The sequence below is a fragment of the Delphinus delphis genome, chromosome 20 (assembly GCF_949987515.2).
Source record: "Delphinus delphis chromosome 20, mDelDel1.2, whole genome shotgun sequence".
NCBI lineage: Eukaryota > Metazoa > Chordata > Mammalia > Artiodactyla > Delphinidae > Delphinus > Delphinus delphis.
Genome location: NC_082702.1, coordinates 38,305,814 through 38,328,735, shown reverse-complemented (window position 1 = coordinate 38,328,735; position 22,922 = coordinate 38,305,814). Strand labels below are relative to the sequence as shown.

The following is a 22,922-nucleotide window of genomic DNA, read 5'->3' as shown; positions in this document are numbered from 1 at the left end:
AGTAAATTTGATTAAAAAGAAAACCTAGCTCAAGCAATTCATTGAAAAAGTTGCTTTAAATATAGCATGGAGAAAATATTCAAATATTAAGCTGCTTGGAATGTCTTGGTCTAATTGCCTCATTTGCATTCTGCTTAGGTATTCAATCGATCGTCACACTGACCTGGACAGGTTTTTCACTATTAATCCAGAGGATGGTTTTATTAAAACTACAAAACCTTTGGATAGAGAAGAAACTGCCTGGCTCAACATATCAGTTTTTGCAGCAGAAATCCGTAAGTATTATCCTAAGGGTTTTGATTCTACTTTACCAAATATTATTCCTTGAGACTTTCTATATATTCTGGAAAATAACAGCTGAGATAGAACAATTTTTTTTTAGTCTTAAACATATTTTTCAATCTTTAAAATTTATTTTTGGTTGTCTATCTAGGGAGACATATAAGCAAATAGAGATGTTTTCATTTTCTTTGGCAGAACTGGGTACAGACTTGGCACATGAGCTGATAGTCTGTAGCAGCTTGAAACTCTTAACCACCGCTGAAAGATTCCCCACTTTATCCTCAGTTTTGTTTAAACCCAGAGCAGCAGAATCCTTAGAGCCAAGATCTGTGGGTTCTTTTTTACCTATAGACCGGTGGTTTGCAAACTTGATCATGCAATGGATTATCATGAAAGGCTTGTTGTAACAAAGATTTCTGGATCCCACTCTCAGAGCCTCTAACTCGGGTCTTGGGTTGGGTTTGAGAATTTTCACTTCCAACAAATTCCCAAATTGTTTGATGCTCCTCTGGGGATCCCACTTTGAGAACTGCTGTTGTGGACTACACTCTGAGGGGGACAGTCTCCATTATAAGCATTTAGAATTAAACCTCAACAGAAAGGGAAAAGTGGTTTATTTCTTACTGGTCTAATGTTGACCTTTATTCTAGGACATCCCCCTCACATTGGATTTGGCATACTTTGGATTTTAGGTGATTTTTGTGCCAACAGTGCCTTTCCCTGCAGGGCCTGAATGAGTGGCTGGAGCTCACTTTTTCCCAAGAGTAACCTTGGACCAACATGGATTCCTCCCTTGCACATGTTTACTGTCTCAATTCTCTCCTTTCAGACAACCGGCATCAGGAAGCCAAAGTCCCTGTGGCCATTAGGGTCCTTGATGTCAACGACAATGCTCCCAAGTTTGCTGCCCCTTATGAAGGCTTCATCTGTGAGAGTGACCAGACCAAGCCACTTTCTAACCAGGTAACGCTGCTCTGCCTTGGCTATGAATAAGCATTTAGAAACAGAGTTTGGTTTTGAGAGCATCACCTGGAGATACTTCCCACTGCCCAAGAAGGCTTCAGAGCCCTGGTTTAGCTCTGGAGCTATGTTCTCTAATTAAAATCAGCCTTCTCAGCCAGCCAGGAATTTTTGAATGAATGATGTGCCGATGTCAGCATGATTTATTTATGGGCCACCTTTCTCTTTCAGCCAATTGTTACAATTAGTGCAGATGACAAGGATGACACAGCCAATGGACCAAGATTTATCTTCAGTCTACCCCCTGAAATCATTCACAATCCAAATTTCACAGTCAGAGACAACAGAGGTTCGTACCAAGGTTCCTGTGCATTCAGAGAAGTAGAAATGGAAAATAAACGGCTTTTATGTTGCAGAGCACAAGTATTTCCCCTAATCTTAATAATGCCTTTCTGTTGAAGAACAAACAAAAAATCATAATGCCACCTTCATTTTGAGATATGGGCTCTCTTGGTGCATAGGAATAAGTGAGTCTAATTTTATTTTACGTTTTTTGTTGTTGTTGGCTTTGATATTCACGAAGCAGTGCGAAAACCAAGTGGGGAGGCTTACAGGGTCAATACGCAAACAACTTCATTTATCTTTTTTTAAGAGGTTGATACATCCTTAGGGGGAAGCATGGCTTTATGAATATTGATATTAAGTAAAGCATTAAAAGAGATCAGTTCAACCTTGTAAGGTAATGTAATCTTTCAGCTGTCCTTCCCTTCCCAGCATAGTTTTAATGCAATGTGGTTGATACCTAAAGGTAGTTATGGAATTACTGCCTGAAGGGCATGAATAAAGCATTGTTCTCCACTGTAAACATGCAAAATTTGATGCAATTTCTACTTCTCATTTCATTAGTCAAGGAGGTTCTAGACTTGGAAATTATTCGAAGTAGTTGTTTTCTGTTGTTGTTGTAGTATAGGCCCAAACTGATGCAGTCCCTTGACAAAGTGTATAGCAGAGCCAAGATCAAAAAATAAATTTCTTGACTCCTGGCAAGAGTCTTTTGGCCTGCACCTGTTCCTATAAGCCTGTGACAATGCAGGTCTATTAGAACAGGAAGACAAATGCCATGATTTGACATAGGAATAAAATGTGATCCTTCTGAACACATGTTTGCATTAGACACATGCTAGCTATGTACGAGGTTATAGATATATTGCTTTCTTGATGACTGAGATCAGGTTTATAGGATCTTAAATTAATCTAATAAGTAATATTACTTTCCCCATCACCATTATCAGTATTAGCTATATTTCACATACCAGTAACTATGTTCTAAACACCGTGCCAAGATCCTTCCCATACTTTATTTAATTCTCTCAACAGCATCATAGGTGAGGATTATTATTATCATTCCCATTTTGAAGATGAGGAAAATGAGGGACAGGCCATTAAGTAAATCAGCCATGTGAGAGCGAGACCTAGATTTTAAACCTGGACATTCAGAGGCTAGAGGTTGCAGCCTAAACCACTGTGCCCCATGCTCCTTGGATTTGGGGGGATATGACCTGGCATACTTTATTATTATTTCTTGGACTGATTTGAGCTTTTCATTATGATCCTTATATCTATGTGTTCATATAATCCCCAATTTACATTTGAGGGCTAATTGCTGGATGTATTCCTGGCAATAACCCTGTTTATCGCTGGACACCTCCTAAAACAGCTGGTGTTTCTAGGCTTTTCTTTGCCAACTTTGCCTCCATCACCTGCCTTGTCTTCTTTTTATGTGTGCAATAATATTTAGTTGCTGTTTACCCTCTGAAAATATTATACTAAGACCTATTGTTCTCTAGGGACTTATAAATATTTCACTTTGTCACAGTACTTCGGAATGCCATCTATATTTTCAAGGAGATTATATTACCATGGAGAAGCCAACCTACTGCACAATTTGTTTCCCCTGCCCTTTCCTATAAGAAACTAATCCTTTGTGGAGCTACCACTTTTGCAGGGAATTGCTACTTTTTAAGAAAAATGACTTTATTAACTATGGCAAACAGTTAATGAAAACTCCCATGTTTAGAGCTATTACAGAACTTTAAAGCAAATACAGTCCTATAATTATCATTTAATAGAGTTTCCTTCTACCAGATCCTAAAAGTAATTACATATTGAAGTGATCCAAAAAGAGTAATCACATTCTACATCCTATTAATAGCCTACTGAGTTACCAAATTTCCCAGCTGAGACTGTTTTCCATAGAAAACATGAGATACTGGTTTACAGCATGCTGAGTAAAAGCATCAGATTTCTCTCTCCTTGAGTGCTTACTTCCATTATGCCATGTAAATAATCAGGATTGTGTTTGCCTAAACTCGGCATAAGCGTTTCGCCTCTTTAAAAATATAAGAGGGAAAGCCATCTTAATACACACAAGCCTTTTATTTCATTTTTATCTTACTCCATTCTACAGCCCAAGCTTCAGACAACTCAGCAGGCAGCAGGAAAGTAGAACACTGGATAACTCTTCAACATTTGAGTCCATCTGGGGCTAATAATATCAAGAGTGGTGCTGTTTGGGGAAATGAAGAGCTGATCCACCCAGGCTTTGAGATGCATTTATTTTGAAAATATTAGACTTATGGCATCTTTAAAAAAAAATAAGGAACATGTAATGAATAAGAAAAGTGCAAAGAAAAAAATACTGAGAAGAGCCCATCTCATTTATGTAGCTCTTCATTGGATTATAAAACCTGCTAATGGCCATTGTTCCACGTAGTTCCTAAACAGCCCTAGGGGTAAACAGCCCTAGGGGGTAGGCATGTTGGATATTTTTATCCCCATTTCCTAGATGAGGAAAGAATATGAAACATCAGAAGATTCAGAGACTTGCCCAAGGTCACTCTAGCAATAAGTGAATTGAACTAAAATGTTTGAGTGTTTAAAGGGTTCTGTCTCATGTAGTAACACTTTATATATTATGAATATAGAGCTTGTGTCTTTTCTAATTAATTATTTTCTTTAAAAATCTTTGTTTACCCCATAATCAAATAACAACAGTCTTCAGAAGAGAAAAAATCTAAAATAAATTCATCAAACTAGTATTACAGGGAAAGTGTGAATAGAAAAGGACAAACTGTACTTCAAGTTTAATTTTAATCACAGCCATAGTAATTGTAAAATATATTTGCAAAGAATTTTATAAGTTTCTTCTACTGCATAATTAATACATATTCCTTGTAGGAAAATTATAAAATACAAACAAGCAGAAATAAAATTAGAAATAATAAAATAACTTAATATACTATCCAGAAATAATCACTGCTAATTTTTATAGCCTTCCAGACTTTTTCTTGGCGCATATATATATATATATATATATATATATATATTTTTTTTTTTTTTTTTTTTTTGCGGTATGCGGGCCTCTCACTGTTGTGGCCTCTCCCGTTGCGGAGCACAGGCTCCGGACGCGCAGGCTCAGCGGCCATGGCTCACGGGCCCAGCCGCTCCGCGGCATGTGGGATCTTCCCGGACCAGGGCACGAACCCGCGTCCCCTGCATCGGCAGGCGGACTCTCAACCACTGCGCCACCAGGGAAGCCCGGCATATATTTTGATCTTTAAAAAAGGCAACCATAAAATAATGTCCGCTTTTTTCCCTGCATAATAATACATGGTATGCATTTTTCAGCATCAGTATACTTATGTCAACATTTTTTTCCCCTAAATATCCTCCTAACTTCATTACAAGGGTATATGATATCAGTTGACTATTGTTGTGTAAGTACGTTGTTTTCACACACCTTTGCCAAATATCTAATTATTCTTTTAGGATAGATTCCTAGAGTGGAATTACTGTATCAGAAGCTTTTGATACTTAATTGACAAACTGCCTATCAGAAATATTATACCAATTTATAATTGCATCAGTAAAATAGGTAAGCTCCCATTTCCTCACATTCAAGCCAACTCTAGATACTATTATTCTTTTTAAATGATTCACAAATCGATAAGTGAATTATAATCACATATCACATTTAAAATTTTCAATTCCTTTCATTACTAGTAAAGTTAGGATTTTTTAAATAAGTATTCTTTTTTTTTAATTGAAGCTCTTTTTATTTTTTGCTTTTATTTATTTATTTTTTGGCTGCGTTGGGTCTTCGTTGCTGTGCGTGGGCTTTCTCTAGTTGCAGTGAACAGGGGCTACTCTTCATTGGAGCACGTGGGCTTCTCACTGCGGTGCCCTCTCTTGTTGCAGAACATGGGCTCTAGGCCACGGGCTTCAGTAGTTGCAGCACACGGGCTCAGTAGTTGTGGCTCGAGGGCTCCAGAGCACAGGCTCAGGAGCTGTGGCACATGGGCTTAGTTGCTCCGTGGCATGTGGGATCTTCCAGGACCAAGGATTGAACCCATGTCCCCCACATTTGCAGGCAGATTCTTAACCACTGCGCCATCAGGGAAGTACAAAATTTTTGTTTTCTTTTTTTCGGCCACGTGGCATGTGGGATTTTAGTTCCCTGACTAGGGATCGAACCCGTGCCCCTTGCAGTCAAAGCCCAGAGCCCTAACCACTGGACCACCAGGGAATTCCCTGATTCTTTTTTTTTGCTTTATAAATCGGCTACTCATGTCCTTTACCCAGTTTTTGAATTGTATATTCGTCAATTTGCAATTGATTTATAAAGTCTCTTCATCTTTTAATGCTGTTAACTTGTGACTTATCATACCTATTGCATAGATTTCTGCAATGTTTCAATGTCCTTTCAATCCTGATTATGCTATGTTCTAAAGTATAGATGTTGTAATTTTTGTATCAGTTTTTCTGCTTAAAATTATTCTTAGCAAGACTTTCCTCATGGAAAAGTGATATCAATATTCACCTAGCTTATCTTCTTATATATCATGTTTCCCATTTCAATCATTTATCCATGTGAAATAAATACACAGGCTCCCTTTGTTGGCCATTTCCTAAATATCATTTAAGAAATGGTCATTTCCAATTGCTTTGCAATGCCATCCTTATTTTCACCTACATTACATACTATTAGATTTTATTTTTTTGGACTATCAACTCTCCCTATTCTATTTATTCTCATGATAGTATCATATTTTTCTTTAACGGTTGCACACGTGTAATATGTGTGTTAAAATCTGACAAGGGTTTTGTCTACATTATTTTCATTTTATTACTCTTTCTTAGCTTTTGGTTTCTTTGCTCCTCCAGGTATAATTTAGAATTATTTTTCAGGTGCCTGATAAGTATCTTCATGAATTTTATTGAGTTTACCTTAAATTTATGGATTAATTTAACAACTAAGAATTTTAAAATATTCTTCCTATCTAGAAGCATGATCTGACTTTCCACTGATTCAGTTCTCTTTTTATTACCATCAGGAATGTTTTATAGTTTTCTTCATTTTTGTTCTATGCATTTCTTACTAAGTTTATGGCTAGCTACTTTATATTTTAGAAACTATTATGAGGTAGATTTTTAAATTATGTATATTTTCTAAGTGACAATTTTTAGTATAAACTATAGCTCTTTTAGTTAGTTCATTTATTATTGGACATTGTTCTAAAGTGACATAACTTCTAAGCTTATTTTCTTAGGTTTTCTAGGGAGACAGCTACATAAAAATTAAATAATAATAATTTGCTTCATTCTTTTTTTAATATTTGGGTTTTTTTTACAAATTGCATAGATTTGCATTTTATATGTTAAATAATAGCAATAATAATGGCTTTACTTGTTACTTTAATGGGGATATTACTTCTAGAGTTTCATCATTAAGCATAATATTGGTTGTTAGATTAAAATTAAGAAGATTAAAATTAAGATTTGTGTTAGGGTGTGTGTGTATTTTAGGAAGTTTCCTTTCCATTAGCATTTTATTTTTAAAAATGGATGTTCAATTTTTAATCACGATTTTTGGATTCTAACAAAGAGATAGTATGATTTTGACCCTTGACCTAATGACTCAATAAATTAAATTGACATATCCTGATACTGAACCTCATATTTTAAAGTTCCAAACCTCTTATTCTAAACAATGATAAAATATAGAGAAAAGAGCAAGAGCTAAAGATTAAATATTGGCTTTAGCAGATAGTCCCAGATGTCAGGAAATTCCCAAAAGCACATGCAGCAAAGTTAGTTATATTGTGAAAGCACAGCTAATTTTGATAGTGACTGTTTCATGACCTACCTGCAGAGGAGCTGTAGCTATCATGATGGCCTCCAAACAGGCTGTCTGACTCTAGTCTTGCCCCCCATTAACTCAGCCCTTACTGATAATGTCTTTCTTCTTAAAATTATTCTATGGGTCTCCATTTCTGGTGGATTTAACTGAAACTTTATAGCCTAGTGAGCAAGAAATGAGATGACCTACCTCCCATAAACGTTGCATCTATTACCTCCTTTCTCTTGCTACCTTAAAACGTAGGCTCCAGAAACTTCAAACCACCTTTAGTTTCCCAAATATGCCATGCTCTCACATGTCCATGCTTTTGTTCTCTGGAAAATGTACCCCCACTGCCTATTATACCACCTCTTTCAAGTCTCACCATAGATGAAGTCTCTTAGGGGAAGCTTTGCTGGACATCCCTAGCCCATTTGGATGCTACGTCCTCTGTGCACCAGGAACACTGCACTAACCTCTAGTATTTTTCTTATCACTCTGCGTTCTAAGCATACATTTCCCTGTCTGTCTCCCATTAGAATATGAGCTCTGTGGGGGCAGTACCCCACTTAAGAAAACTTAAGAAAACTTAAGAAAAATGGGTTAACTGAACGCAGGAATTAAAGTGAAAGAGTAGATGGAAAGACATGTAATGTGCTTCAGACATTTCAGGGATTAGTTATTACTGTGGAAAAATGATTATGTTATGAGATAAGCTTCAGGCTGAAAAAGACAACCCATCTTTTGGTGTTGGAATGTTCTGTAGGAGCCAATACCACATCATCCATCCATCCACCCTTTCATTATTTATTATTCCACAAAGTTATATTGGACATCTAAGGTTTGGATCCAGGAAGAGGTGACTTTCAAATGTATTTATTTTGCAAGTGTATTATCTAATATGGGCCAAGTTATAGATCAAATGAGCTCTGATACCTGATACATTCAGAGTTAAGTTTGAACTGCTAAAAAATAAAAAAAAACAAAGAGAACAAAATAGAGTTTGTATGGAAAGCAGGCTTGGCTGTGTAAGGAAAGATAGCCAAGACAGATTGACCCTGATTAGACCAATTGGCAAACATCTTTCTTTCTTTCCTCTTCCCCCTCCCCCGCAACCCCCACTTTTTGGTCTAAACTAAGGACAGTTCTTTTTTTGATGAGCAGCACCAAAAATCATCTAAATATGCTTCTGGTTTTTCACTTTTATAATTCAAAGATAGCCAAACAGATTTCTGTGGAACTTTTTCCCCCCTTAATTGCTTCAATATGGAAGATGCTCTGTTGGCAGATCAAAATGGCAGATGGCTTTTAATGCCCTGCCATTTTCACTGTATAAATAATTATGTTCTCTTTTCTGCCTGAAATTCATGCTGCAGCTTGTCCAACACAGAATACAATTTATCTGGAAACCCACCCCCTCCTCAATTCAAGAGAAAGAGAAATAGGTCTTCTTGGTGGATCAGACAGATTCTTCTTTCAAGGTTCCCTCTGGTCACTGACTTAACTACTCTTGGGATTTCTCAACTCACTAAAAGACCCTAAATGTTTATATCCCGCTGAATTCCTTGGTAGTTTTCCTTGTCTTAAACCAAGAAATATATTCCTTTCTCCCTCCCTATCACCAAGGAGAAAATTGTCCTCTAACAAAAGTGCAGGGAGAGTTGATTCTAAGGGATGTGATAATTTATAACAATGAAAAGTCTATTGATACCAGGAACAGGGCACACTTAGATGCCTCATACACACATGCACATAGGCAATTATTCCACAGTGTTATTTGTTGCATTTTGTATTTTGCCGATCCCTCAGTGTCAAAGGTGTTAAGTAAAAGATCATGATCCTCCCCCTTCCCCTGTAGTATGTAGCTCCTTGATTTAGAGGGGAAACATTACAGCCATCAGAGTCTTGGATCAAACAATTTTCTGCATTAATATTTTAAGGCTAGTCTCATAGAATTTACCTGATTGTAGCATTTCCTTTATTCCAAAATATTGAGAAAATAATAGATTTCTTTTTGCCCCTTGCATGTTGGCTTGTTTCTGAAGGTGTGTGTGTGTTTCTGGAAGTGCTATGGGAAGAGAGGTGTTGAATGAGTGCCCTTAATTCTTTGTAGGTCTCTCTGACATAAACATCTTAGGTTTCTAAGAGCAGCTCTTTTATCTGGGACCTGAGTCTATCTGAATTTAGCTATAGGCGGTGATGGTGTCCATCTAATTAACTAACCATGTTGGGGAAATTTGGTTAAAAAAAAAAAAAGAACCAATGTAATTGGCATGCAATAATATCAGGATTCTAGGGTCTGCTGTGCACTGGGAAAAAAGAGTGAAACCTAGAGGAGTTTGAATCCTAGTTTCGTTTGTATTTTCCATGTTATTGTGATCAATTGCTTCCTCCATTTCTTTTCATATAAAATAAAGGTAATTATACTTTCTGCACATAATTTAAAAATTCTTTGGGATAAGGTAGGAGGAAGTAACAAGGAATAAGGTTTGCACATATTAGCAGCTCGATAAATGTTACTTAGTTGGATCTGACTCACCCTAAATAATGAGAAAAGAATAATGAGACAAAGAGATGATATTTACTGGGAACAGATCCATAATATTGATACAGGCAGCGCTGATGGAGTTGGGTTCAAACTTACAAAGTGGGAGAAGATGGAGTCTGGAAATTGATGGCAAGCTAATCAGTAAAATCTGACTGTGTGGGAAAGCCAGATGGATGCTGAGATATAGTGAAAGAAACATCCTTCAACTGTTTATTCCTCTAACACACAAAATGCTGCTAACCGAACAGTGATGAGTGAGCAAGGTTCTTGCCTTCAGGGAGGTTACTGTCTGATGGAGAGGACAGACATTCAAACAGTTACCGTAGACTGTGAAATGAAATATGAGCAGTGACTATGGGTAGATAGATGGCTCGTACGGTGTTCAGAAAGACAAGAAAAGATATATACGCAAGCTATTCAGTTCACCTTTAAGCATTAGTCATATCAGAAAATTAATGCTACAAACTTTAAAAATGTTATTTGAAATTTCTATTATTTCAGTCCCTCCCTCAGATTCAAGGTGGCAAATACTGGCGTCAAAAATTGAAATTAATTTTTCAAAAATCACATCTCTAAATGAGTATTAAAAAACCTAAATAATTACACTTTTCAATGATGTCTTTTGTAATTGTATAGCATGTATACTTCTGAAATTATTAAACTTGAAACTCCACTGAGACTTTTGGGACACACTATATATATATGTATGTATATATATATATGTATATATATATTTTTTCATTATTCTTATACAGCTATTGCCACATTTCTAAGGAAAGTAGAGAGGACCCAGAAGAAAGTAATCAAATAATGATTATTCTACTAGTGACTGCATAACTGTCTTCAAGTGTGTGGAAGCTTTTAATGTGGTAGATAGATCTACTTTGTCTCTGAGGTTTGAGCGGAAAGGGTAGAGTGGGTAGATTTAGGTCAGAAGTGAATTAAATAAGAGCAAGGCTTAAGGCTTGGCCTAGATTCTCCATATTTTTTTTTTTTTTCTTTAACAGTCTCAAGAGATGGGCTCCAGTCTGATGCAGACAGCGCCTATCTTCACAGGCTGAAGTATCTCTGATCAAGTTGATCAGTGGGGGAATTTTTAGCTTTGGAACAGAGAGGGACAGAGGGAAAGAAGTGGTAAGGAAGAGCATCTTAAGATGCTCTTTAGGAAAGCTACTGGGGCAACATTCTCTCACCTCAGGCCAAGCCTCTCTCCTGACATCATGGTGAGAGCAGAAAGTACTAATCCTTTGCTTCAGTGATTCCTCTTTTCAGGTTGTTAATATGCAGGGGCTATGCCCATATACTGCCCATTTTGCCCTGTTCCCATTATTTTTTTACCTAATACAAGGTTGGCACTCTGTGCAGTCTGTGTATCAAAGGCTGCTCCCCTATCATAATTTTCCCTTTTAATATCAGTTGTATATATTCCTCCCTTGGGTGACATCATCATCATAGCCCATACATTTGCATCTCTAAACTGGTACCATGGAGACATCATTATCAGGAACTTTTACATTTTGTTAGTGTAATGACAAAGTGTGCAGATAAAAACAGCATACGGTTAGGAGTCCAGGTTGTAGCCATAAAAATTTGAAACCTGAATTTATTTTCCATTAATAGAAATACTACAATTTGTACATCACATATACTAGTAATTTATAGCCTCATTTACAAGTTTTTGCCTAAGTAGGGGTAAGAAAAAGGAACTGCTAACTGCTTCCATGTTTGTGGCCAGGGAGGAGAACATTGGGTGTCAGGATGAAACACCGAGGTGCTTGAAAAACATTTTCTTGGGCTTCCCTGGTGGCGCAGTGGTTGAGAGTCCGCCTGCCGATGCAGGGGACACGGGTTCGTGCCCTGGTCCGGGAAGATCCCACGTGCCGCGGAGCGGCTGGGCCCGTGAGCCATGGCCGCTGAGCCTGCGCGTCCGGAGCCTGTGCTCCGCAGCGGGAGAGGCCACAACAGTGAGAGGCCCGCGTACCGCAAAAAAAAAAAAAAAAAAGAAAAAAAAAAAGAAAAACATTTTCTTACCATGGGAAATATATCACCCAGGATTGAAGAGCATGAACTATCTCCTGCCTCTGGATGATGAGCCCTTCTATGTAGGCAACTGCATTCAAAACTGCGATGACATTTCCAAGAATTCACTTTCCTCTCTTTGTCAGTATGTTTCTCTTCCTCATTAGTCTACTGCACCAAGAGGAGAGCTTCCAGAATAGAATTAATATTTACTGAGCATCTCCAACAGCCTGGCACTATGCTAAGTACCTTTATGAATGGAATCAAATTTAACCCTAAAAATTATTAGCTTTCTGGATGAGAATACAGCAAATCAAGACATTTACCTAACATGTCTAAAAGTCAGGCAATTGATATGTAGAAGAGTCGAGATTCAAACCCAGGTCTGTCTGACCCCAAATACTGAGAGATTTGCTCTTTGGAAGCTTTATAAAGGAGAAGGGTCTGAGAAATCTTTTGATGGAAATTTAAAAATCCATACAACATTTGTCGTTTTCTGCCTCATCTTATTAACCATGGAGCCAATTTGACACTTCCCTGAAAACGTGTCCTCACAGAAGCTCTTATTTTTTTCTTGGGTCACCAATAAACCTCAGAAATGTGTATGTCCAAAGTAAGGGGACCCTCTCAAAGACAGATAGGGAGTAGCTGGCTAATTAAAATAATTTAGATGAGAGAATCTGTAGCCAAACATAAGATGCAAAATTGATTTCCTAGAGGGTTTTTTTTATTACTGTGTGTTTCTTTTTCCGTTTGTTTTTCTAGAGTTGATTTTCATGGAATCCCTGCCCATAGTGGCTCTTTTTGTTAGTAAAAGATCAGTGATCAGAGTGGACCACAAGAAAGACTATCAGAGAATATGGCACTGTCTCCTCTGATATGGCCCTCCCCCAGAAAAACTCATCCCTGCATTGGTGCTGGGGCCACTTAGATCTAGAGGGGGGATATTTTATGCATTCATGCCACAGCAACCACCTACGTACCACAGTAACCACCTAAGTGCCAAACTAGTCTGGTTAGACATGCTTCTTGTCTAACCATATCTACCCTTCACCAGTTCACCATCCCTGGAGGATCTCAATACTAGTGCTAGGTTTTCTGGTAGAATGATTCCTGAGCCCTCTGGAAGCACAGCCCAGAGGACAACCATGGGCTTTTATTATATTATTTGGTTCCAATAGCAACCCCATGAGGCATGCTTGATATCAACCAGTGTCCTCATTTTAAAGATGAATAAGTGAGGCTCTGACAGGACAAGTGACTCATTCTAAAGCATGGATTTAGAATATGCCCAGAAAGAGACCTTCACTCCATTTATTTTCCACCTCTCAAACTAATCTTAAAATCCATATGTGAAACATGTTTGACTAGAAGACACTTTTTAAAAGTTCTCGAGATTCTACTGATGAATCACTCAGCGACAGTAAATGGTTCAGTCAGCAGGGTACTTTGATGAGCTTTCATTTCATAGTTAGTGTGTCTGAGAGGACTCAGCTGTTCAGAATGTGAAACATCTTGACTTTGCAGGCTGGTGTCCTGCTCAGAAACATGTTTTCCATTAGTGTGTGATTTTCAATTACCTTCATGTGTAAGCCAGCCTGCTATGATCTGGAGGTACAGTCTTGCATGGATGGCACATTGAAAAACAGATTTTAAATTATGGCTTCCACGGGTTTAAAAAAATAAAAACACTCAGGTCACATTCCCTCCAAACTACACCATGGGTAACAGGGTGGAACCCAATAGATAAACTAAGTGAATGCCCTCTTGGGGATGTCATTTGTAACAGAGAGGTATATTTGACTGAGCAATTAATTTGCTTTTCTTCGTAAATTTTTCATATTCATTTTTATTTACGATGGCATTTGTGACATTTCAGAGCATTAAAATGTGGTAGATATTTTAACTTTTTTTTCTTTTTTTTGCGGTACGCAGGCCTCTCACTGTTGTGGCCTCTCCCGCTGCGGAGCACAGGCTCCGGACGCGCAGGCTCAGCGGCCATGGCTCACGGGCCTAGCCGCTCTGCAGCATGTGGGATCTTCCCGGACCGGGGCACGAGCCCGTGTCCCCTGCATCGGCAGGCGGACTCTCAACCACCGCGCCACCAGGGAAGCCCCGATATTTTAACATTTCATTTGTGAAAGTCTTACTTGAATTCAAAAGAAATTTATGAGATGGAAAAAATAACATTTGAATTAATTATGTAGATATGTAAATTTTTTGTATTTGTTAAGCATACAACAATGTTATAGCCTAGAATAGGAAAGAACAGTCAGGAAACTGAATATTAACATTCTATTTGACCAGCTTATTATTATTTTTTCATGATTTTTCATAGTACATATAATTTTCCTCCAGTGGTAAGAGCAATATACACCAATCACACAAACTTCAGAAAATACAGAAATGAGGGCTAGCTGTTCTGCCCTGTTTTTATTGAGAGATTGGTAGCAAAGGGCAGAGGATCAGTCATTAATAAGTCTTGCCAGGGGCTTCCCAGGTGGCGCAGTGGTTGAGAGTCCGCCTGCCGATGCAGGGGACACAGGCTCGTGCCCCGGTCCGGGAAGATCCCACATGCCGCAGAGCGGCTAGGCCCGTAAGCCATGGCCGCTGAGCCTGCGCGTCCGGAGCCTGTGCTCCGCAACGGGAGAGGCCACAACAGTGAGAGGCCCGCGTACCGAAAAAAAAAAAAAAAAATAAGTCTTGCCAAAAGCCAGCAGGTACACACACCTTACCTTCTGCAATACTCAGAATATCTGCTCAGTCCTAAATGAGACTGAATCTGCCATTTGTATGTATTTTTTATCTCACACAGAATATATTACATTTCCTTTAACCTAAAATATATGAATTCAATTTTTAGATTCTAAGATAATTTTTCCTACCACAAGAGCTAATTCATGGTCCTGTCAATCCATTTAAAGCATGCTGGCTATTGGGCCATCATGTTGGTCATAACATTCTTGTTGCTATAAATTACTGATTCCTAACTCACACAAAAACATGTGTGCCATATTGAGGATGTGTGTGTGTGGATGTGTGTGTGTATAATTTGATGGAGTATATTCAAAACTTCCACAGTTTTATAATAGCGATGTTTTCCAAATGCAGAGCATATGGCCTAGAAAAATTCTTTATGGCTGGTAGAGATATGCAGAAAACACGATGAGGAAGCATTTGGAGGAATAGGTTACAAACAATTGGGAAATACATGAAAACCAACATCTGGAACTTGGGTGAAACTTTTCCCAGAACAAGGTTACGACATTTGTTCAACAAATATTTATTGAATGTCTGCTGTGTGTCCAGCAGTGGAGAGACTGAGATGAATCAGATAAAAGCCCCTATTGTCTGGAAGTTCACAGTCTAGGAGAGACCCAAGTAGTTATGCCACCAAATAATGACAGAAGAGTGGGAGGCTGATTTCTGTAGGAACGTACAGTGGGATGGGTCACAAAGGAGAAGAGGGGAGAGGTCTAGAAACGGCTCCCAGAAAGTGACTTTTGGATTCAGTTTTGAGGCTTGAGAAGCTGACTTGTAATGATCAAAGGAATGGCTTTTGGGGGCATTAAAGCAAAGGGTCAAAGCCAAGGCGTACAAAGAGTGTAGTGTGCTGGGGAACAGACACGAGTTCTGCACAGCAGGCTGAACCGGGGCGTGTGGGAAGGGGCGGGCATGAGCCTAGAAGGCAAGGTAAAATCTAGATCAGAGAACTATCTGGTGATCCACCATGTAGATGTGGGCTGTGTTGTGTGAGCAGCAGAGAAAACGTCATCTTTTTAAGCAGGAATGACAGGTTTAACTGGGTGGCTGAATTTCAGAGAAACTGTAAACCTGCTGCTGGGATTATAAAATATTTCCACTCTAAAGATAATATTTTCCTTTAGGACTTATAAGTGGGTTCATAGTTTGGGCAAGATTTGAGGGTAGATTAGAAATCTCTCAAAAAAGTAACAAAAACTGGCCAAAGGCTTGTCACGAAGTAGGGAAAGTACAAACTTGAAAAAAGAAGGGTTTTGTGTGTTTTTTCTCACACTCGCCTATATATTTAATTTTATCGTATATTAACATAGAGTGTGGAATTGAAGCCCATACTTCCTTGTATTTGAGGAAAGGGACAACACCCAAACAGAAAATGGTGTGGTTACCCGGCCACTGAAGGCATTCATATCGACGAAATAAAAAAGAGCTGATTTCTGCGTTTCATTTCGAGATGGGACAAAACTCAGGGATCCTTTTCATGCCAAATGACTGTGGCTTCTATAGATGTCTAGATTAAAGAACAAGTGGGGAGGATTCAGATTGTAGCCCTGGGGTGAGAAGAGCACATTCAGATCAGCCAAGCTGAATGCAAAGATGTGAAGTCTGTGATTCCGTGGTCTTGCTCTGCGAGTACACCTTGTCTCCCCTCTTCCAACAGATAACACCGCAGGGGTGTACGCCCGGCGCGGAGGGTTCAGTCGGCAGAAGCAGGATTTGTACCTCCTGCCCATTGTGATCAGTGATGGTGGAATCCCTCCCATGAGTAGCACCAACACCCTCACCATCAAGGTCTGTGGGTGTGATGTGAACGGGGCACTGCTGTCCTGCAACGCAGAGGCCTACATCCTGAACGCCGGCCTGAGCACTGGGGCGCTGATCGCCATCCTTGCCTGCATTGTCATTCTCCTGGGTAAGGGACCTCCCAGGTTACCTGTAGGAAGGGCCTTTCAACCAGATGCCCATCCTTGAAACACATATATTTCTCAAGTTACTGGGATTTGTGCTATATGCCGTGGAGGCAATTTGAGACAAAAAAGAGGGGATGCCTGCCTGCTCATGTATTTTAGGGTATGGTGGGGGAACAGGCAACTTAACAAGCATTAGAGCCGAGTTGGGGGTGGTTGTGATGAGCAAATGCCAGGCATCACAGGACTGCATAACAGAAGACATCTGGGGGCATCAGCAGGGGACGGGGTTGAACATCAGAGATTTTTCAGGAGAGGAATTTAGGCAAAGACCTAGTATATGAACAATGGTGAGCCTTACAAGAGGAATGAGAAGAGTTAGAGGTAGAAAGAATAATCGTGATGTCAAAGACGGTCTATGAAGGACTCAAGGAACTGGATGAAGACTGGCCTGGCTGAAGCTGGATCTGGGCTCCTCCTCTAGATGTCATATGTAATATCTGGGTGCATGCATCAGCTCATGGGGAGCCCAGAGCAGCTTTTCCTGCACTTGCCTGCTGAGTTAGGTGCCCCTCTTCTGCACATAGTCCCACCTGTGGTTTACTCTGTAACAGCAGGAATGTGCTGATGCAGGTAGCATCTACCAGTGCCGGGCCTCAGGAAGATTAGATCAGTCGTCCCAAAGTCTCAGAACTCGTGTATGACAAAAAAGTCAGGATTCAAATCTAAGTATGTCTGACATCAAATTTATACTTGTTCCATGATGGTTAGTTCTTCACTGAATGAATTAATGTGTCCCTGATACATAGGGAAGAGCCAGCAAGTTTAGTTCAACCAATAGTTCATGAGTATTTTCTGGGTACCAGCCCCTGTGTTCAGCCCTGGGGGATAAAGAGAAGAATCATACAAGATCTCAGTGATCAAAAAGTTCATAGTCTATTGAGGAAAATAGGCATGAGCAGATAAATTGCAGAGGCACATGGTGAGCACCATGATAGAGACACGAACCTAAGGCAGTGGGAGCACAAGAGTAGAAAGTACCTGACATTGACTGGGAAGGTCAGAGACAACTTCCTGGAGGATGTAACATACTTATCAGATGCTGAAAGAGCTTTCCAGCTGGGGAAAGGGGCTGGGATGGATGGATAGTCCTAGCAGAGGGAGCAGAAAACAGAAAAGCTCTAAGTTCATAATCTAGTGGTGGAGGCAGATGTGTGAACAGTGTGACACGTGTCACGGTGATGGCCAGGTGGGTACATAGAGTGGATACCAATAGCCCTGTCTGGTATCAGAATGGCATATCAGGAAGGATTTTTGTGATGAAAGATAAAGAGTCAGCCAAGAAAAGAAAGTGAAAAAGAATGAGCCTGGTGAGGGTGCTGTTACAGAAGGCACAGGGGAAAGACACTGCCTGCTGAGCACTGGAAGCCGTTCACAGTCTGGTCCAGTGCAGACCCTCATCCCTGCATCTCAGAGTGATGGTGGACCCAGAGGGGCTCTCAAGTCACTTGCCAAATTCAGCCACAAACACTTTCTTCAATCTTGCTGAGTGTGTGGGCGAGTGTTCCAATGGAACATTGTGGGGAGGTGGGGGGGTTGATAGGGAATGAAACAGTGTCAGAGCTTTCCTTATAAGCAACTCTGCTTATTCATCCTACATGCCCTGAGTTTAGTGGAATCCCCTCTCCCAGGGAAGAGACAGTTACAGTGGTTTCATCTGGAGTTTCAGCTGATGCTGTTTCCCTGTATTCAGATAGAGAAGATTTGTCATTTGTCTCTTGGGGGTCTTTATAAACTACCCCTCTTCTATACAGTGGTCTGAAGAGAGTCTAGCCATGCTTATGATAAGATTTCTTATAAAGGTAGAGTAAGGTCAATGCTGACCCCACCTCAGAACTCTGGGCAGGGGCTCAGCACCTCCTGTAGAAAGTTAGGACCTCAAGTCTCTGAATGTCCTCATTTGTAAACTTTGGAGAGGCAGCTGTCTTCCTTTGCAAAAAGAAACAGGCATAACCCACTTTTAAGAGGCTGCAGACGGACACATTTAGAATCTTCCTAATTCTTCTGAAGATGACTTCTAAATAATGTTGGATTCATTTGTAAAAACTCAAAATAGTTCCAACTTGCCAGTTTGTTTGGATATAATATTTTCCTGGAAGCATTTTGCAGATGAAGAGCCAGGTGTAGGGCAACTTTGCACATCTTTGGGGATTCCAGGTAAAGCTCTCATTTCATAGACTGGTCCCAGTTCTGAAGCATGTGTACACCATGCTTTAAGGTAAGCAGAGTTTCCCTGGGAAAAGAACCCAGAAGACTGGGCTTAACCTATGCTTCCTTTCTTTTTCTTTTTTTCCCCCTGTAGTCATCGTAGTGTTGTTTGTGACACTGAGAAGGCAAAAGAAAGAACCACTCATCGTCTTCGAGGAAGAAGATGTCCGTGAGAACATCATTACCTATGATGATGAGGGGGGTGGGGAAGAAGACACAGAAGCCTTTGATATTGCCACCCTCCAGAACCCTGATGGTATCAATGGATTTATCCCTCGCAAAGACATAAAACCTGAATATCAGTACATGCCTAGACCTGGGCTCCGGCCAGCACCCAACAGTGTGGATGTGGATGACTTCATCAACACGAGAATACAGGAGGCGGATAATGACCCAACCGCCCCTCCTTATGACTCCATCCAGATCTATGGTTACGAAGGCAGGGGCTCTGTGGCCGGGTCCCTGAGTTCCTTAGAGTCGGCCACCACAGATTCAGACTTGGACTATGACTACCTGCAGAACTGGGGACCTCGATTTAAGAAACTAGCGGACTTGTACGGTTCCAAAGACACTTTTGATGACGACTCTTAACAAAAACGATACAAATTTGGCCTTAAGAACTGTGTCTGGTGTTCTGAAGAATCTAGAAGATATGTAAACAGGTATTTTTTTAAAACAAGGAAAGGCTCATTTAAAACAAGCAAAGTTTTACAGAGAGGATACATTTAATAAAACTGCAAGGACATCAAAGTGGTAAATACTGTGAAGTACCTTTTCTCACAAAAAGGCAAATATTGAAGTTTATCAACTTGGCTAGAGGAAAACCACTTGGCATACAAAATATTTAAGAGAAGGGGAAGTCTAACGGTGAACTCACAATGAAGGGAAATTGTTTATGTGTTATGAACATCTAAGTCCTTTTTTCTTCTTTTTTTTTTAAATTTGTCAAAGAAGCTTCCACAAAATTAGAAAGGACAACAGTTCTGAGCTGTAATTTCGCCTTAAACTATGGACACTCTATATGTAGTGCATTTTTAAACTTGAAATATATAATATTCAGCCAGCTTAAACCCATACAATGTATGTACAATACAATGTACAATTATGTCTCTTGAGTATCAATCTTGTTACTGCTGATTCTTGTAAATCTTTTTGCTTCTACTTTCATCTTAAACTAATACGTGCCAGATATAACTGTCTTGTTTCAGTGAGAGGCGCCCTATTTCTATGTCATTTTTAATGTATCTATTTGTACAATTTTAAAGTTCTTATTTTAGTATACATACAAATATCAGTATTCTGACATGTAAGAAATGTTACGGCATCACACTTATATTTTATGAACATTGTACTGTTGCTTTAATATGAGCTTCAATATAAGAAGCAACCTTTGAAATAAAAAAAACGATTCTTTTTTAATTCTGGGTTTGATTCTTAACATTGAAAAAAATTATTTCTAATGACCCATTTATAATTCTAATTTAAGATATTTGTGATCTTTTAATAACTCTATTTATGATCTGTTGTAGTCTGCTGCTTTTATTGTTTATTTAAAATCAAATATGTTTTACAAATGTTTTTTCAGACAAGATTCTGTAGCATTGTTTAAAGCTCTTTTGTACATTCTCGGTGTTAGCTTCCTGACTTCTCTTCACACGCATCTTCTATAAAAGAAGGATGCTAAAGATCTAGGTCAGTCTATGATTTTGCAATACTTGTTATATAATATGCGTTTATCTTGTGTATCAGTAATTTGATGGTTATGAGAAACGAGTCCATGAGGGAATGAAACTATCAGAACTCTGAAGTTCAAGATGGAGATTTTATGCCCCATACCGAGCATTTGAGGGTTGGCGGGGTGAAGAGTCAAAAATATACATTTGCCACGTGTAGTTATCAGATCAGACCTCCAATGTTATTCTATTCTTCCTTACTTTGATCTTGCCAGGCTATCATAATGACCCTGCCAGCTGAAACTGCTTATTTTTCCTTTTATAATTTTAACTCCTCTTAAAACAATGTGGCATTCTAAAGTGTGATCAAAGAAAGAGCAATTCATTTCCAAACCTTGTTTTAAAATATGCTTTGGGCCATAAGCTCAGAATGAGGACAGGGACCATGGTGGCTTCTGAGGGTCAATGCCATTTGATCTGTGAGTATGCCTGCAGTCTCCTGCAGTCCCATCTTGCTGCCTGGGGGTTGGGACTTCTGTGAAGGACACTTCACCTGCTCCGTAGGGCCAAAGGTCAAAACATAGCAATACTCGGGGAAAGGACACACAGGTTATGCTATGCTGTAAGTGCTTTTCCTCTTTCCCTTAGACAGAGGGCACACGCCTTCTCTATGATTGCAGATAATTTTTAGATTATCTTCTTTTTTTTTTTAACTTTATTGTGGGAGTTTGTTTCAAGCAATTTCTTGATATCCTGCTACATCCTATTTTTATGACTCAGTCAAAATGCATACAAAGAGAAATGTTTTGATGAAGTGCTCACTTCCATATTCCTTTGCATTTAAATCAAATTGTCTGAACACTTCAACGGAATAAATTCTGTGGACAATGTCACCTTGGAATCTTTCATTTCAGTGAAGGATTGCACACTCTCAAGACTTCCATAATTGCAGGTTTTGTTCATTTTTTATATGTTTTTTGTAATCCAAAGAATATTTTGCTAGATTTGCACAGATCTCCAGTTGAATTTGAAGTGAAGAAATAACTCAAAAGGAAAATGAATAGCACTGGGCCTTCTCTGGTGGCGCAGTGACTAAGAATCTGCCTGCCAATGCAGGGGACACAGGTTCAAGCCCTGGTCCGGGAAGATCCCACATGCTGTGGAGCAACTAAGCCTGTGAGCCACAATTACTGAAGCCTGCGCACCTAGAGCCCGTGCTCCGCAACAAGAGAAGCCACCACAATGAGAAGCCCGCACACCGCAAGTAAGAGTAGCCCCCGCTTGCCGCAACTAGAGAAAGCCCGCATGCAGCAACGAAGACCCAATGCAGCCAAAAATAAATTAATTAAAAAAAAAAAAAAAGAAAATGAATAGCACTTAAACAAGTATACAGCTGTAAGGAAGCCTGTCACCGTGGATGATCCTTTTTTCTAGGAATGTATTTGGATTAGATTTGACAACTACAGTTTCACATTTTTTATGTTTAATTTTTTTAAAAAAAAAAAGGCTGTCTACTTTTCAATAGTTAAAAATACTTGTTTTTCTTTTTATCTTCTCTTTTTTACTTTAAGCCTCTATTGTTTGTAGAAGAACCCTCTTAGAAGCTTGGGAATAAAACGTCTTTCCCAACTAGTGGAGTCCTTTTTTCATTTGGAACATATTACCTTAAAAGCAATCTTAGTTTAAGTGGTCCTTCCTTATTTCAATATAAAGTAATCACTGCTTTATGACATGGATTCAGCTAAAGAAAGGACTCTGCTTTGTTATTCTTGTCCTTCAGTAGTAGGTATTGTTTCAATCATCATTCATTCACTCCTTCATTCACTCATCAAAATCTTATTTTGTAGACCCTGTGCTAGTTTCCCAAGCTTGCAGAATGAATCTTGCTTCCTGATGTGTTTCAGGCTTTCCAACCCTTTCCAAAATATCTATCCTTTTGCCTTGTAATCAGCTATTTACCTCTATGCCCACCCACCTCCCCAGACAATGCATCAGGTTATTTCCTCTCCTTCAGAGTTGAGGGAAGAAAATAAATAAAAGACATAATAGGATATGGTGAGATGTTAACTGTGAATGGAGGGTACGCCAATCATGGCCTTTCTGGACAGATCTTGTGTTTAGCTAAGCTGCATTTTATACGCCACTGTTCCTGGCATGATGGAGAAAATAAGAGAGCAGATTATCTATATCACTTGGAGAACTCATTAAAAAGTACACATTCAAGTTGCCCGGAGAGTACAACCCTGTGTATAGGGTGACACCTGGTCAATAGTATTTGAAATTGCTCCTGGGTAATTATGCAACATCCTTCACCTCTTTTTGAGAGC

General features: G+C 39.3%; 1 protein-coding gene across 9 annotated transcripts in view; it reads left to right on the top strand.

The window, feature by feature from the left end:
- Nucleotides 1-22,199, top strand: part of CDH11 (cadherin 11) — a 146,634-nt gene extending 124,435 nt beyond the window's left edge. For all 9 annotated transcript variants that reach the window (XM_060000315.2, XM_060000322.2, XM_060000318.2 and 6 more), the window contains 5 exons: nt 139-275; nt 1,112-1,245; nt 1,474-1,591; nt 16,408-16,659; nt 19,017-22,199. In XM_060000315.2, coding sequence (XP_059856298.1) covers nt 139-275; nt 1,112-1,245; nt 1,474-1,591; nt 16,408-16,659; nt 19,017-19,513 — 1,138 coding nt within the window. In that variant the 3' untranslated portion in view covers nt 19,514-22,199. The remainder of the gene's footprint in view (nt 1-138; nt 276-1,111; nt 1,246-1,473; nt 1,592-16,407; nt 16,660-19,016) is intronic.
- Nucleotides 22,200-22,922: the final 723 nt, after the last annotated feature.